Source organism: Miscanthus floridulus, chromosome 19 (assembly GCF_019320115.1).
Source record: "Miscanthus floridulus cultivar M001 chromosome 19, ASM1932011v1, whole genome shotgun sequence".
NCBI classification, from domain to species: Eukaryota; Viridiplantae; Streptophyta; class Magnoliopsida; order Poales; family Poaceae; genus Miscanthus; species Miscanthus floridulus.
Genome location: NC_089598.1, coordinates 84,905,899 through 84,923,546, shown reverse-complemented (window position 1 = coordinate 84,923,546; position 17,648 = coordinate 84,905,899). Strand labels below are relative to the sequence as shown.

General features: G+C 40.1%; 1 protein-coding gene across 3 annotated transcripts; it reads right to left on the bottom strand.

Moving 5' to 3' along the window:
- Nucleotides 1-6,606: 6,606 nt before the first annotated feature.
- LOC136528438 (two-component response regulator ORR25-like) lies at nt 6,607-16,019 on the bottom strand. 3 transcript variants are annotated; one of them, XM_066521399.1, is made up of 7 exons: nt 15,462-15,699; nt 15,256-15,369; nt 14,962-15,126; nt 9,226-9,576; nt 9,059-9,135; nt 7,411-8,685; nt 6,608-7,098 (listed from the first exon to the last, which is right to left on the bottom strand). In XM_066521399.1, exons 2-7 carry the CDS (start codon nt 15,359-15,361, stop codon nt 7,039-7,041), a joined length of 2,034 nt encoding a protein of 677 aa, XP_066377496.1. In that variant the 5' UTR covers nt 15,362-15,369; nt 15,462-15,699; the 3' UTR covers nt 6,608-7,038. The 3 variants fall into 3 exon arrangements, with proteins under 3 accessions (XP_066377495.1, XP_066377496.1, XP_066377494.1); XM_066521397.1 differs by having other exon boundaries at nt 6,609-7,095; nt 15,462-16,019; XM_066521398.1 differs by lacking the exons at nt 15,256-15,369; nt 15,462-15,699 and adding an exon at nt 11,971-12,383 and having other exon boundaries at nt 6,607-7,098; nt 14,962-15,007.
- Between the last annotated feature and the right edge of the window lie 1,629 nt (nt 16,020-17,648).

Below are 17,648 nucleotides of genomic sequence, written 5' to 3'. Positions count from 1 at the left end.
ATGTACCTGCTAAACGGCTAGTACATGTCGGCGTCTGATGCGGGACAAATCTATCTTTCTGTCGAAATTAGAAACCACCATTACTTCCGTGGCAATGACATTATCTATGTCGATCTTCCAGAATTACACCAACTATGCCACCTGGACTCTCTCGACAAAAATCTCATTAGCTGCTATTGTCTGTAAGTGTGATTATTTTCTACTATATTCATAATTTCTTTATTATATATTCATAATATATATATATATTCACAATTTTCATGTATGCAGATATGAGATGACAGAACTTAGAAAGAGAAAGGATAATGATGTTAGGTTCGTTGATCCGTATGTCGTATACAAACACCCTAACCCCCCAAAGGATTATAAGTCTCAACCTGAGAGAAATCTCATGAATTTCTTAGTGAACCAACGCGACAAGAAGGAGATACTCTTCCCCTACAACTTCAAGTGAGTGTTATTATAAGTAATTAATGTCGATCATATATATGGGACATCAATATTTCCTTACTAGCTAGTTACCTCACACACACACACACACACATATATATATGTTTATGCAGCAATCACTGGATATTTATGGTCATCGATATGACCAATAGTAGATTGAAAATCTTAGACTCGTTGAGAAAACCGCAAACGGAGTATAAAGACATGATAGATATTATACAAGGGTAATTAATTTAGTTTCTCTATAACAACACATATATATATATATATATATATATATATATATATATATATATATATAATGGCGTCGATCTCTCAACAATTATTAAAGGTTAAATTATTTTTTTATTTTATTGGGAGCAGGGTTTGGAAAAGGTTCATTGAGGAACAAAAAAATGAAACATTGCAAAGCGCCACTGGGTGTAATCGCACACAAAGTAAGTACTATAACTACACATTTATATTCAATTAACACCATATGATGATTTCAATTCACCCTAATTGATTTTTTTGTCGTAAAAGTGGGTTCTAAGGCAGGAGCAGGGTAACAACTACTGCGGATACTATGTTTGCGAGTTCATCATGGCGTACTCAAAGAGAACTCCTGAAGAGCAACTCAAAGTACGTATATAAATACTTTTTCCTTTATATTATTTCGATCGTATATTTACAATTTCTTTATTGCTCTCATTTGTATAAGTAATTACATGAGCAATACACATACATATATATATATATTAATACTTTTTCCTTTAACTTTTATTGAAGACTGAATGGTTGAGGAAAAGAGTCATACGACTTGACCAACTTAAAGCAATTCGAGAGACTATAGCAGGATTTCTAAATGACCAGGTCATCAACCCCAACGGCGAGTTCTACAATGACCCGAACGAAACGTGGATGCCAAATCTGGAGGAGTGAATTGCTAAGGACATAAACAATTTATATATCAAACCTTTGTAATATATATATATATATATATATATATATATATATATATATATATATATATATATATATATATATATATATATGTATGTATGTATGTATGTATGTATGTATGTATGTATGCACATATTATATGTACATAAAATAACGTGTGTATATATATGATCATCATATATATATATATGCATGTACACGTATATTCGTTTGTTATTTATGTACAAAGTTCGAACGAAAACTTACGCGTGCGAAGTACACATATATATTACTATTAGCAGCGTATTCGAAAATGTATTTTAATATCAAAACTAATCATTAAATGAAAAAAGAAACCAAAAATAGAAACCAGAAAAAGGAAAAAAAAAGAGAGGGACATTTAGTCCCGGTTGGTGTTTCCAACCGGGACTAAAGGTTCTGCCCCGTGGCGGTCCCTGGCCAGACCTGGAGGCCCCCTTTACTCCCGGTTGGTATTTCCAACCGGGACTAAAGGTCCCCCTTTAGTCCCGGGCGTCAAGCCGGGACTAAAGGAGGGTACCTTTAGTCCTGGATTGGTGCTCCCGGTTGAAAAACCGGGACTAAAGGGGTTTCCCAACCGGGAGCAAAAAGCCTTGCTGCACCGGTGTATCTTTATATATGTGTGCTTATAAAAGAATGGAGGGAGTATGAACTAAATTTTAATCACTATAAGTTTAGTTCTAGGCAATCTAAACGGGTGGATTAATTTTCAGTCTGGTCCAACTAATTATTAGTCCATCTTAGTAGTTTATGTATTCAAACAGCATAAAAACTAAACTTTTTTTCTTTGAAAGAAAGAATGTGAAGCAGAGCTCCCAGTATACCCAGAAATCCACTCCCATGGGTAGGGATGAAAACAAAAATGATAATTTTCGATTTTTAGAAACCGATTTTGAGATTTTTCCGATTTTCATGCCTAAACGAAAATAGTAGTGGTAATCGAAAAAACGATGACAATAACGATAAAAATAATTGGAAACGAAAGTGAAAATGATTTTGTCCTCTTCCGACCATTTTCGAAGATTGCCGTATTTAGCCGATAATTTACCATCGGTAGTTATCGATTCAAAGACCTTGAATCATAATTTATTTATAGACTATGTACAACATATACTTTAGGTCCAGTTGGCCCACATCTAAGCATCCTATCTGCACACGCAATTACATAAGGTAAATGTTTTTTTGGAAAGGAACTATATGGCAAGTATTTCATCCGTATAGAAACCAGAAGGCAATCAGCCAATCACGTGTTGCACCCTAACTATAGCCGGTCACCACGAACACGAACGAAATCTGAGATTTAGCTTGTTTGAGATCTAAGGGGGTGTTTGGTTGAGCTGTGGCTGTGGGAAAAAGCTGTTGTGGGCTGTGAGCTGTGAGAAAGCTGCTGTGGGCTGTGAGCTGTAGAAAAGCTGAAAGCTGTTTGGTTAAACAAGTATAAAATATATCTTCTATCTTTATCTCTCTTGAAACAACTATGGAAGAGCTTTTTATTCCACCAATTTCGAAAAGCAGAAAGCCAAAAGCTAAAAGCAGGGTCAAACCAGCTTTCAAAAATGAACTACGGAAAAGCAGCTGCTTCTGAAAAAGCAGCATCCAAAAGCAGCCCCTTTGGTTGAGCTTTTGGCTTTTGAGGCCAAAAGCCAAAGCCAAAAGCTCAACCAAACACCCCCTAAGATGGTGTGAACTGTGGTTTTATCTTGTAGCATTGTCAACTGTGGCTTTATTTATTACTATTGTCATGTGAAATGGGTTGAGTTTTATGGCTCTTCTCATATTCTATGGTTTAGCGTGTTTATCGTATTTTAGATATTGTTCTTATAGATTCTGATCATTATCGATGTATTTTCCGATCGACAACTATCGTTTTCGGAATTACCGGAATATCGGTGTCGTATTCGTTTCTGAAAATATCGTATCGATTTTATTTTCGAGAAACAAATATGAAAATGAAAGTGATTTTCTGATCGTTTCCATCCCTATCTATGGGGAGTCGAACCCAAGACCTGTGGATTGCTACTAGAGCCATGTAACCAACTCACCTAAAGGCATATTCGCAACACAGAACTAAACTTTACTCACCTAAATTTTAATTACCTAAACTTTAGTTAGACTAACAGCTAGTCTAGGTGATCAAACAGGCCGTTAAGAAAAAGAAATCCTCCTACGGACCGACAAGTGGTAGCATCAGAATTCAGTCACTCGGGCATCAGTATCGTTTCAGTAAAACTTGTAGGTATACCTGCAAATGGTGCGGTGTTGTGCGCACCACATCACGACCCTCCGCTTCGTTAGGATTAAAAAAGGTGGTGTCGAGCCGCCCCTTTTGCACAACTAGAAACCGTGCGTGACCCGCGGATATCCGAGGTTCGAGCCTCATGTGCTGGCGCTGCTATCGTACTGTACGTCTACAGCTTGTGCTATTGTGGTCATTTGAGGGCCAGATTACACAATACGTTTACTACAACTGAAATGAGATTACAGCTAAATAACTGATGAACCAAATTGCCTTGAATACAGAGTAGCTAACCAAAAGCGATTGAAACGCTGATTTGATTATTGCATTACGCCAACTGGATCAGTACCTTACATATAGTATATTATAATAGTAAGCTTCAGAGCCAACTCCAGTTCAGTACCTTACACACTGACGACAGCCAAAGTTTTTACAGTCACGCCAATTGCTTCCAGCTTGCCACTGGTACAGGTATCGTTCTCTAGGTTGAATGCTGGTTAATTACTTCAAGAAATGCTAATAAAACCCAAACTAAAGCTAGCTCATGAAAACATCAATTTGCACTCCTTTACTCCTGGCGCATTACCCAAAATAAAATATTCCTAGAAATCACTCTGAACCTGTAAACACCTGCAAAGAACATCATAAAAATGCCATTTAGCCCAACACCCAAACTGGTATCACAGTGAGAAAAATCCATCATCACAACCAGAGTATTAGATATGTGGCTCCTGGCTCTTAAATCCTAGACAGAATTTCTGGAACTCCACTCTTTGAAAGAGGATTATGAGTAGGTTCTCTTGAAAAATGCATCAGAATGGTCCTCCAAAGTCCAAACTAGAAAATGGATAGTTCAGTGCAAACATGCCAGGTAGCTGAAACAATGCTGAAACAATGACAGTTAGTAATTCCATATGATTGCAGATGAGCAGAACAAAATGATCCTCCTATACATCAATTGGACGGGGAGTAGGGATTAACTTAACCCAACACTAACGTTTCTCAATACTATTTCCCAAAACATTATTAAAATAAACAGTAGACCATGATTGCAATTGCTGTGGCTAAAATAAGTGGTGCGACAAAATCTGATACCCAAAAAGGCACAGACAAATGATGATCTCAACCCACAATCCTCATTTGCACACATCTATACCGCCAACCAGTGACCCGACCATGTTAATGAGCAGAGTTCTAAATCAGCCAATCAAATTGTCTAAACCTTCATCCAATCATCCTAGTACTGCTCAAATGAACAATCTAAAACAAACCAGAGAGGAAGCAATGCCAAGTGCCTTCACCCCAACAGGCCTATAAAATACAGAGTAAGAGATATGCAATCAAGTCCAATTTTAAGACAGTAACAATTTATGTGGATCATGTACAAGGTCCCAAATTAAGTTAACGAAAATCCAGTGACAGCTACTTCTCATGATCTAACATTTTAGTTTGGAACCATACCTGCGAGCTCTGCACTTGTGACTGGAACTTGGAGATATTGGACTCCTGCAGCATCTCACCCTGAAAAAGCCAAGCAAGACCGCCAAATGAGGAAGACAATAAACCAACACTAGGAAGAAATCCACCACGCAATGTGAAAGCGTTGCATGACTTATGGATTATGAACAGAGGTTAATATCAGCATTCAGGGTTTCAGCCTTTCTGGCTACTAAAGTGCTACATGCTTTTTTTTTATTATTATTTTATAAAAAGAGAAATCAGCAGCTTAACTGCCGGCTTTAATAACCGTTTACTACTTGGCATAGTCAGCTCTTAATTGTTTCTTTGCACAACATGGTTATTTCAGACAAGAGCAGAGCTATTTCCCTGCATAAGTGCTGTTATTTTATAAGTAAATGAAAACAATCTATGAAACAAGTTGTAGCCGAACAATGTTTGAAAACTGAGAGAAGCCTGACCATCTTCAGTTGCTGTAATCGTAACCGCCGATGCATGAAGATGAACAGGTTTACTCATTTTCACTCTAATATTGAGTTTCCATCTAAATCTAGAGGAAATTATGATCAGCTACTGGTACCAATCACACTAGTAGGAAGTGCCGCAGTACTCCTTGTCCTTTTACTAGGAGCTAAACAAATCTGCACTAATACTCCTTCCCATTAACTGTTCACTCACGGCTATGTAAACAAGAAAATTAAACTGCTAAAGCTGCTGGTGTCATCTAAGACTTCAGACCACACAAGGCACAACTGAAGCTACCTCAGCACTTCTCGGTTAATTCCCAATCCAAACGGATTGAGGGGGATTTTGACTTCTAGATGATAAAATCCCCTTAATCCTCTCAGATTGGGGATTAACCGAACATACAACGGACAATATGAAAGCTGCTCCGGACTGGCAAACTACAACCTGCTTGTCTGCGGCCCTACTACTGCTGTACTGAAAACCATACACACAGAAAAGAAGTGTAGATAAGAGGAGCAATTACATTTTGGGAGTATAGGGAATGGAATGACGCAGTGGGACAACTTAAGGCAGGATGACACAGCTAGACAAATTTTTGAACCAACCGTGCTCTTTGTAAAATAAATCCATATGCAAACAAAACAATTAACATTCTACAATTTGACACTTATACGATAGTAAAGGAGACAAGATGTTGAGATCACAGGGATGAATAGATCAGTACCATCTGGATATGATACAAACTCCATGAGGAAGCGCCATTGGTGTTGAAGTCAACGAGATGAAACATTGTTTGAGTTTTGTATAAAAAAATTAAAAGAAAAATGGCATGTCCTTTCTTATACACAAGACTATCAACAGAGGTACATGAATCATGAATTGAAGGTTCCTTCATGTCTTGCACTACTTTTATTTGGCTCGGAATATAGTAATGAACAATGGCACTATTGTCGCACCTATTCCGTCTGTTCTAGTGTTCCATACAAAAAGATCTGGTATATCAATCTAATTTCAAGAAATAGCAGCATTTCATTAATTCAAAAACAGATGAAATACAACAGTTCAAATAGTTCATGAAAATCATACCACTGGATAGCTAAAACATACATGGAAACATACATGTCATAACTTTGTCTATGATCGACCCCCCAAGAGGGGCTAGGGTGTTTTATATAAAAATAAAAATGACCACCAAAATTCAAGACGAAGAGGAACACATAGGTCAGGGGTTGGCAGGGGTGGCAAACCCACACCTCCCGCCAAACTTAACACCACAGGTTAAAAGCTACAGCTGGTACAAAAGAGAACCAGCATGACTACACTAGAGAAACATGAGGATTCCATCCAAGATGGCCTGCTCCAGCTAACCTACTACAACTGGTGCAAATTTGCACATACAACATGCAAGAACCATGAATTGGTTAGCAGCTGGGCAATGCAGAAACATCTCTTTTCCAGAGATGACATCAAGGGGCAAACTCCCAGTCCCCATCGATGAAAGAATCACCATTGTTGACGAAATCCTGCTGAAAGAAACTAGTTCAGTTAGATAAATCATATAAGTGGTAGTCATCAATTCCACATGCAAAGCCAGATAGGATAGACGGAGTAAATTTAAAATAAGCTAGCAATTTAACACGTCTTATGGTCGAGTTATGCACGAACAAGCATGATGAGCAATGCACTGAGTACTAACAACTAGAAGTAAATAAACCAACATCAGTTAGGTAAATTCCTCATGTGTTAATTTACTTTTGCACAAAAATGCAAAATGGAATTCAATGAAAATAAGGACAGAGACAGATTTTATGCATAAAAAGGTGGAGAAAGGATCTTACTTGATTAAAGTAAGCAAGGAAATCATCGAAGTCATCGCTCCCCCCATTCTGCGCCTCACTTGTTCCCATGAGGAATTCATTGATGTTATTCAATTGGTCACTAACAGCTTGCTGATTAACAGTGCTATCAACATGGAGGTTGCCACTTGCACCACCGCCATTCAGCACCTGGGTCGGCATGGCAGAATTGTCTATCTGAAGGTCAGGTCTGGTGCTTGATGAACTAGCCAAAGAAGAATTGCCAATTGGCATCGCTGTAGAGTGTGTGTTGTTTCCAAAACTGAATGCTGCCACCTGCTCTCTGAAACCTACCATTGGTACGGTGTTCCCTGTGATTCCTGCAAATTTCTTCTGATACTCATTTCTGAAAGTTGGAATCTGTCCAGAGGAGCCTGCAAATCTTGACAACTGGTTGATCTTGAAATTGTTACCCTGCGAGGGATCTTCAGACGTTCCAACATTATGACCAAGATCAGAAAACCTTGACGGCACAGCAGCTTTCCAGGAGTTACTAGGTCCTGCAATTTGGTGAACTTCGCTGGCAACCTTGTTAAATTGGCCAGTAGAACATGATTGAAGTTGAGCCGAAGGCTGGGTCACCAAGTCAGGAGACTGCAGTGGTAAATGACCAGAAGGAGCCAACATCTCACCATCTGATATGTCTTCGAAAGGAATACCTCTGATTGACCCCAAAATCTTGCCACGCAATATGCTCGCATAGGAGCTGCACGAACGAGACGAAGACAAGGACATGTTCGAGGTCAATGGTGGACTGTCATTTGAGATATTTGCAAATGAACTCCCAGAAATATCAACAGAGAAAGGTTTGCTTGTGTTCAACACCACACCATTTGAACTATTTGGAAAGGAGCTGCCAGAAGGAACAGAAGGGAAGCACTGGCTTGCACCTGGCAGCTCACCACTCGATACAGGTGCGTAGGACTTGCCAGAAGAGACGAATCTGCTGATATCCTGCACTGGCATAGGCACAGCATTTTTGGGCAGGTTGACACTGTGGCCAACTGGTTCCATGTTTGACTGAGGAATGCCCAGGTTTCTCTGGGAGCTCATGACCTGAACTGACTCTGTGGGCAGCGAAGCTTGCGTTCCATTTGCAGATAAGGAATTCATCTTTGCAAAATGGTTGCTTGAGCTTGGAGAGCCAATGAAGGATGGGACATTCATGTTTCTCCACAGTGCTTCAGTTTCGTCAGCAAATGGATTAGAATTCCTCAATGTGCCCTCGTTGAGCTTTCTGAGGTAGATTCTGTACTTCTGAAATCACAAAATAGACAAGTACATTTTGTTAAGAAAAAATTGACAGCCATAAAATGAGTGAAGTGGGCTCTTAATCATGGGGTGAAACAAAAGAAATTCAGGAGAGAAAAAAACTAACTCCAGAAGTGCAAATGTGTATAACATACCAAACTCAATACATGTGTGTACGTCACTAGAGCTTGGTGTGTGGCAGACACACGTTCCGGTTGAATTGTTGAAGTGTCAAACACACAAATTCCATTGACATAAACACAATATTGAATTTGAGATGGAAATTGCGCAAAAACAAGTTCTATCCAAATATCTTTAACAATAATATAGTGGATGGGAACACAAGCATAGTGATTGAGCCGAAGAGTAGAAACCAAACCTGCAGATGACTGGCGACATTCTCTTTAGTAAGGCCTTCCACATTCATGACTTCTAAAATCTTCTTAGGAACAGCCCCTGCATTTACAGCAACAAAATATTTGTTAAGTGAAACAGATTTAACAGAACAATTATTGATAGATAAAGCCATGAAATGTGAGAACTTACTGTCCATGCCAATCTGATTGATAGCTTCTACAAACTTCCGGTGTAGCTCACCACACCACTGGACCCTTTGCTTCTTCTGGGTTGATGTGTTCTCGTTGTCCTCATCAGCAACATCCACAGCCTTTTTGTTTTTCCTTGAATACTTCTTGGTGTGGTTTGCTCCAACCTTCTCAACTTTATCACCATCCCCAGATGGCAACTTCCGAACAGCATGATCAGTCTTACTATTCTTCACCACATGTTTCCATATGCCCCTAAGCTGTTCGAGGCGCACCGGCTTTACCATATAATCACAGGCTCCATGCTTTATCCCTTTCATTATAGTCTGTGTCTCACTGTTTGCAGATAGCACTGCATGACATAAGGCAACATAAGTCAATTATGATAACAGAAGTCAACAAGCTCAATAGACTAGACATTGAATGATCTAGTGGCTTTCATGTTCAGTTGACTAGGCACATGTTCCAAATTCCGTTTTCTTTAGGCATTACATGTGTCATTTACATTCATTTTAAGCAAATGTGTCATACACATAGTAAATGCAATTCCCTATCATTTCCACTTTTATCATTCATAATTTCATAAAAGAAACTTTACAAATTTATTAGAATGGGGCATTGTTCACATCCTTATGGAAACGACTAGTTATTACGAAAACCAACAATAACGAACCAAACTGCAGGCCACAAATTCAGAAGTTATCTTGGTTGCGCCTAGAGCTTACTAATCCATGGCAATGTGTGAACCATACACAAATGACAGGATTCAATTGTTAGATTGATTGCTCCTGTTACTTAAATATGAACAAATGGTAGCACATGAAACTACAAGCAACAATATTTAGTAGTTACTGATTGCACCTACCACATGAACAGTACCATATGAAATGTACTACAAACAACAGTTCGGTAGCTAGATTGATTCAGCGATTTGGATTTGGATTTATTAAAAATGTCTTTCGCAGTTGAAATTAACGAAAGTCACAAAGTTTCGGAAGTTTCTGAGAGCGAATAGGTCTCGGGAAATTGTGATAGATTGATATGGGTACAGGGAGTACATTATATAGGCAAGGATCAGGAAGGGTTTATAGAAACACCCAATCAACGGTGATCCTTGCCTAATCAATAATCATCTACCATAATCCCTAGAGGCAGCCCAGCCAATAGGCTTGGGCGCCAGGCCCATGGCCAGCCCATAGGCGCCTATTCTAACAGTTTCGATCCAAATTGCAGTAAAAAAAAATAGATGAAATCTGAAACTGTGAATTTCTACATTCCTACACTAAAAAATGGAGACAAAACTGCTACAGCACATCAAGACAAGGCAAACATCCTGCTACAATACTACGCAAACCTCTTCAACAGCAACCCACCAAGAATGAACACATTGAACTGGGAGAGTTTGAACATACAAAGATACGATCTGGAGCAGTTGGACACCCCAATAACAGAAGAAGTTAAGAAGGTGATTTTTGAGGCGCAGCCCGAAAAAAGCCCCGGCCCCGATGGCTTCAAAGGTCTGTTCTATAAAACATGTTAGCAAATTGTCAAGCACGACTTGATGCCAGCCATCCACCAACTATACAACCTCAGAGCTTCACACTGGAACCTTCTCAATCCAGCAAATGTCATCCTAATACTGAAGAAAGGAGTCATAACAGCTGCTGACTATAGACTGATAAGTCTTATGCACAGCATGGCCAAAATAATGGGGAAACTGTTGGCAAACTGATTGTCTCCGCATCCTAAATTTTGGGCAAGGTTTGGTCAAAGCTTAAAAACTACAAACATTATTAACTTTTAAATTAATGAGTTTTAAGATATATAAGTTATATGTAAGAGTTTTATGCAAAACACTTGCAAAGCCTCATGAATTGGAAGAATTTTACGAAATATTCTAGGACAAATTAGAGGTTAAAGTGTTAGAGGCAGCAAATCAAGAAAGTGGCTAGATTGGTGCCTAATTGAGGGGAATCCTGGGCACACCATTAGCAGGTACTAATATATAGAAGCTTAGCAAGAGTGATTGAGAGAGAATTAAGGTGTGATTGGGCTATGTCATGGGCCTATCGACAAGGATCGTTTGCTTAGGGGTCAAGTAAGCCTCTCTATATAACGAGAAGAGATGTATCAATCTAATCAAAGGAAGGAGCATCCTAGATAATTTTCAATATATGCAAGGTGCTGTCAACCATTTCCACCGCTCAAAAACCGCCAATGCTATTTCTGAAACTGGACGTTACCAAGGCCTTTTACAATATCAGGTGGAATTATATGTTGGAAATTCTACAGAGGTTAGGATTTGGACAATGCTGGCGGGACCTCATTTGCTAATCTGGTCATCCACCTCATCTCTGATCATCCTCAATGGTTTGCTGGGACACCCATACGGCACCAACGAGGACTTAGGCAGGGGGATCCACTCTCACCGATGCTCTTCATCCTAGCAATTGACCCAATTCAGAGAATATTTGAGAAGGCAACTGAACAAGGAATCCACTCCCCAATTGGATCCGACCCAATCCGGATAAGAACCAGCTTATATGCAGATGACGCATCATTTTTTCTTAAACCCACACAGCAAGACCTCACAGCCGTCCTGAGGGTACTAGCAGCCTTCGGTACAGCAACCAGATTGGAAGCAAATATCAGCAAGACGGAGGTATATCAAATTAGATGTGATGAATCGATAAGTGCATAAATGGGAAATTTTCAGGGGAAGGTATGCCAATTTCCATGCAAATACCTTGGATTACCACTGCATATTGGGCGATTGTGTAGAGAAGCAGAACAGGTGCTGATCGACAAAATTGGAGCCAAATTACCCGGTTGGAAAGGGAAGCTGCTCACAAAATCTGGGCGTCTGACGCTGGTGCAATCAGTACTTCCAGCCATTACATTGTATCATATGACAGCATTCCCACTCTCCAAATGGGCTATTAAGCGTATAGATAAAATTAGAAGAAACTTCTTATGGAAAGGGGCGGATGATGCAAGGAGGGGCCACTGTCCAGTAAACTGGATTAGAGTATGCAGTTCAAAAAAACTAGGAGGGTTGGGCATCAAGAACTTAGCTGCATTCAATAGAGCCTTGCGTCTCCGATGGGCATGGTTCAAATGGAAGCTCCTGATAAACCATTTGCTGGATTACCATTCAGCCTCAACAACACAGAAAAAGAGCTATTCAAGTGTTGCACAGAGATACATGTTGGCAAAGGTTCAAAAACAAAATTTTGGACAGACATTTGGCTCAAGGGCACTGCACCAAAAGACATGGCACCAAGCTGCTTCAAGCTTGCATTCCGCAAAAACCAAAGTGTTGCCAAGGCTCTCATGAACCGGACATGGATGCGCGGTCTAAGGCAGATGACCACAGACACAGAACTACGCCAATTCGTGCAACTCTGTGCACAATTGCAGGATGTCACCCTGACTACAGAGGAGGAGGATTGCTTGGAGGTTTACAACATCAAGATCATACACAGCTAAATCAGCATATGAAGTGCGAGAAATTGGGAAACATCCGGACTTGGGATGGAACAGGGTCTGGAAGGGCAAGGTCGAACCAACACATAAATTCATTCGGTGGCTGCTCCTACAACGGAAACTACCAACTTCAGATAGGATAATCAAGCGAGGCGGACAAGCGGACCCCATCTGTAAATTGTGTTTCACTAGACCAGAATCTCACTACCACCTAATGGCAAACTGCTCCTACAGTAAACAAGTTTGGCAACTCGTCCAGAATGCTTCTGGGCAAACAGACCTGCTTTGCCAGGGAATCACAACAAATATTAAGCACTGGTGGAACAAATTGCTAGAAACAGCTGATAATGTAGACACCATCCGGCGAAACCAAATCATCACTTATACAGCATGGAATATTCGGAAAGAACGTTATCGCAGGATTTTTGACAAGGCAAAATCACCACAACAGATTGTGGATGCGGCTATGCAGGATGTAGCTCTATTGTCCCAAACGGTGGCAAATGAAGTCACTGAGTAGTTCTCTGTCTCCATTTAGCTAGGGAGACTGTCGAGTTTTGATTTTTCCTTTGTTTTATTTCTTGTTGTAACTAAGTTCTGAACACTATCTGTTGTTCTGCTTTCTCCTATAATGAATTGGCAGAGCACCTGCCGAATTTGCTCAAAAAAAATGGTTCACTAATATGCTTCCTACTTTGCATTTACAACTTAGCCATAGGCCACAGCCTAGTGGACAAGCTTCAATTATGACTAGAAGGGGTAACTGGTTTGAATCATAATGCAGTAAATTTTCCCCCTCCTAGATGCAAGAAAACTGAAGGAAAAATATGGTTTAGACGACAAATCTACCCCAAGACCAATTAGACACAGGAAAGGGTGCTTACTGCATCAGAAATCAGAAAAGTATATAACAAGTAACAACACTACAATTCCAAAAGAAAGATACTTCGTTCGGTCACAAAATCATGTCATTTTGGGCAAGGTTTGGTCAAAGCTTAAAAACTACAAACATTATTAACTTTTAAATTAATGAGTTTTAAGATATATAAGTTATATGTAGTTTTATTCAAAACACTTGCAAAGCCCCATGAATTGGAAGAATTTTACGAAATATTCTAGGACAAATTAGAGGTTAAAGTGTTAGAGGCAGCAAATCAAGAAAGTGGCTAGATTGGTGCCCAATTGATGGGAATGTTGGGCACACCATTAGCAGTTAGCAGGTACTAATATATAGAAGCTTAGCAAGAGTGATTGGGAGAGAATTAAGGGGTGATTGGGCTATGTCATGGGCCTATCGACAAGGATCGTTTGCTTAGGGGTCAAGTAAGCCTCTCTATATAACGAGAAGAGATGCATCAATCTAATCAGGCAAGAATTAGAAGGAAAACCCTTCTCTTTGCTTTGCTCGGCCGTGCCCCCCCCCCCCCCCCCCCCCCCCGCGTCTCCCTCGCGACCATAGCTGGCAGGCACATAACATAAACATACACATGGTCCTTTTAGGGTTAAAAAAGATATGCATCAACCATGCAAAGTCAATTTTCATTTATCTAATGAACCAACGGTAGTGCACAAAACTACAAATAGCAAAATTCAATTACATATAGGGGAAACCGTAACATATATGTAAACTAGAACTGAAAACAATGAGAGGTCGACTTGGCTATGAACAAATGGTGACACACACAAGTACAAAAACAATTTTACTTTTCATAGGGCTAATGAATGCGCTGTAACATATGAAACCAAAAACAACTTCATTAAGAGGTCAATCAACATCATCTAGCACTTATGAACTAACAGTAACTGTCTAATGGACACTGAAAACGGACAAAAAATTTAGTTTCCATGCAATGCTTACAAAAGAACTGTAAGTATGAAGCTACAAATGACCAAAAAAAAAGTACACAGCTCCACTGTACTTAGCACCTAGGAACAATCAGTAACATACAAAACTAGAACACAAATGGTAACACAGTTATTGGCTTGATTGTATCTGAACACATGCACCCCCGAAATCAAGACTTATGATTGGCATATGTGCCAATTATTGATATCCTACCCAAGCATTCATAACCAGCAGCTCTACTGGATATTGCGTGCCAACCGAGTTATAAGCAATCCATTCAATGCATCTATCCAGAACAACATCCAAAAATGGTAGTACTACAAATTCTCATGATTGCTATTCTCTGCACGATCAGAAGAATGCCATGCATGAAAATGGAAAAATGAGTTTGAGCAAGGGCTTTACTGATGACTGGAAGATCCATCTCCAGGCCGATGAGCTCGAGGAGCTTGAAGCCGTCCATGTTGGGCTTGGGCATGGCGACGTTGCTGATCACCAGGTCGAACTGGTTCCCGTCCTTCCTCTCCCTGAGCATGTCCAACGCCGTCTGGGCGTTCGTCACCATTGTCGCTGCGTCGCACCACCAGAATCCAACCGTAAAAACAAAATCACCCCAAAAAAATTCATCGTCTGGCCTAACATTGTATCACGACGGAATCGGATGGAAATAGGGGCGGCTAAGAAGGCAAGAACACACACCGTTGTAGTTGCAATACTTCAGCTGCCTCTCTAGGAGCTTGCGGCAGACGCGGTCGTGTTCGACGGCGAGCACACGCAGCCCCGCTGGGAAGGTGTCCGCGTCCATCTCTTCCCCTGTATCGAAAACGAACATGATCAGTTCCAAGAAAGCAACCGCCGACCACCAAATCCCAGCAAGGAACCCGAGAAGACTCGAAATTTTTTACCTGCTGCAATGTCTTCCGTCGGCGTCCAAGAACCTCCGGGGAGCAACAGAGACAGAGGAAAAAGCGAAGTGACTAAGTGAGAGAGGCGATTTCCGGGTGAAGAGCAATGCAGCGAGTGCGAGGGGAAGGGGGGATTTATAGCAGGGGCAAGGGGGAATTGGGGGAGGAGCGGGGATCGGAATGCAGGTGGCTGCAAAGATGGAAGGTGTTCATCCTTGCGATGTGGAATTTCCCTAGCATTAATTCCTGCCTTCAGTTACCCTCTGCTTCCACCACCAGACTTGCTGGCTTTGTTCGTCGCTTGTGTGCTGCTGCTCGCTTCAGTTTCTTGATGGGTGGAAAACCAGCCAAACAACCCTAGAATCGCCCACGGTTAAGCCCATGGTGCTTCTAGGTCTGCAGCGGCCGGACTCACCCGTCTTCGCCGCCGGTCCCGACGGAGGAGCCTCCCGAGACGTGGATTCGCCGGCCATGGCGTAGGCGACGCAATTAGAGAGCTCCGACCTGCTTTCACGAGAGTATCCATCCCGTCCTATCGGCCACCCAATTGGGTTTCTGACTTTCTGTTGCTGCATCTGCTGCACGGAGGTGCCGGCGAGGGAGGCGAGGGAATCGTGGAGTGGCAAGCGCTGCTGACCAGGTGTGGTCCACGCCGGTCAAACTGCGCATATCTTTAGCTCGTTTGTTTATTATTAATTAATATTATATTATTATATATGGTATATATGTATAGTATACGTTCAAAAAAATATTTATGTCATACGTTCAAAAAATATTATATATGTATAAAAAATAAACAGGGAGTCAATGAATATATTTATAATTTTTATATCTCTATCGCTATCTCTATATCTACTCTCTTCTCTATTCTATCTTTGTCTATCTATCTATTCTATATCTATATCTATCTATCTATCTATCTATTCTACACCTAAAAGGACTATAAAGTCATTATCTACCCGGTGATACCAAATCTTATCCCTGCTCATGTGCCCGTGTCCGATATGAATCATATTTCACTAAGCGCTCACATGTTTGCATCCTACCCGGTTTTAATATGAAGACCGGATCCACGTGTCCGCGTCGAATACGAAGTCCTTGGAGCTCACACGTCCGCTTCCGGTCACTAAGGTTCAATTCAAAAAAATTACCCGTGCAACGTACTAGCATATATCTAGTAAATATAATAAGACTCCAACATAGTGGTTTTGATCACAAAAGCCTGAAAGGATTGTTTCATAAAAAAACGAAAGAAAATTATGAGATTTATTTTTCCTATACGTGAATGCCACTATACACTCTTGACGTTGTTTCAAATTAGTTGTATATATGGATTTGTTACATAGGTCGAAACTTTATTTTTGAATAAAACTTCCTTTATCTTCAAAAGATACCTTGAGGGAACAAAAACTATGAATTATTCATCAAAATTCATTCTACTCTAATATGTTTGGCCTTTCTATATGCACATGCGGAAACATGTCGATTATAACAACAAATAAATGCAATTGCTAAATCGGTGATAGAGCTCCAAGCCATCCCATGTTGCACAGCTGAGAGATACGAATCAATCAGTTGACTGTGCTCAAGGCACAACAAGCTAGGCAATACAACTAAGGTACACGATTTGTTTATTCTGTCAATGGTATTGTTTATTTTCTTTAGGATAAATATTTATGAAGTACATATTATGTCCCGTTTGCATAGCTTTAACTTCAAGATCCAGAGAGAAATTGAGTTTGTAGGATAAATAAAATAGTTTAAATATATATTCAATCTAAACTACTAACAAAAATTGCTTAATCAAATGTCTTCATCATACCCATAAGTCTATAGCCCCAAAGATTTTTAGATCTATGAATGACCAACTCCAAGAATTATTGGAGCTAGAAGCCTAAAACTATGCCAAAATGGGTCTTATAGCTCAAAAGCAATGTAAGGATCATTGCAACAATGTATCAATTTGCTCCAATATCCATCCTAGAAGTTGTTGCATGGAGAACATCTTCCCAATGAAAGATTTTGTCACTAATTGGAAGAACATACACCTCACTAGAGTCGAATATCAATCCCTAGTGGGCGATGTGTACAATGTGTTTTTCTCTTTTTTTTTAAAGTTGAATCACTTTAGCACAATATTAAGATGCTTAAAACTAAAATGCAACTCCCATTCTATCATACACACGG

Excerpts from the sequence above, each read along its gene's own strand:
- LOC136528438 (XM_066521399.1), bottom strand. The coding sequence starts at position 15,361 with ATGGACGCGGACACCTTCCCAGCGGGGCTGCGTGTGCTCGCCGTCGAA. Across the intron at positions 9,136-9,225 it reads CAATCAGATTGGCATGGACA|GGGCTGTTCCTAAGAAGATT; the intron begins GTAAGTTCTCAC and ends CTGTAAATGCAG. Across the intron at positions 8,686-9,058 it reads ATGTCGCCAGTCATCTGCAG|AAGTACAGAATCTACCTCAG; the intron begins GTTTGGTTTCTA and ends TTGTGATTTCAG.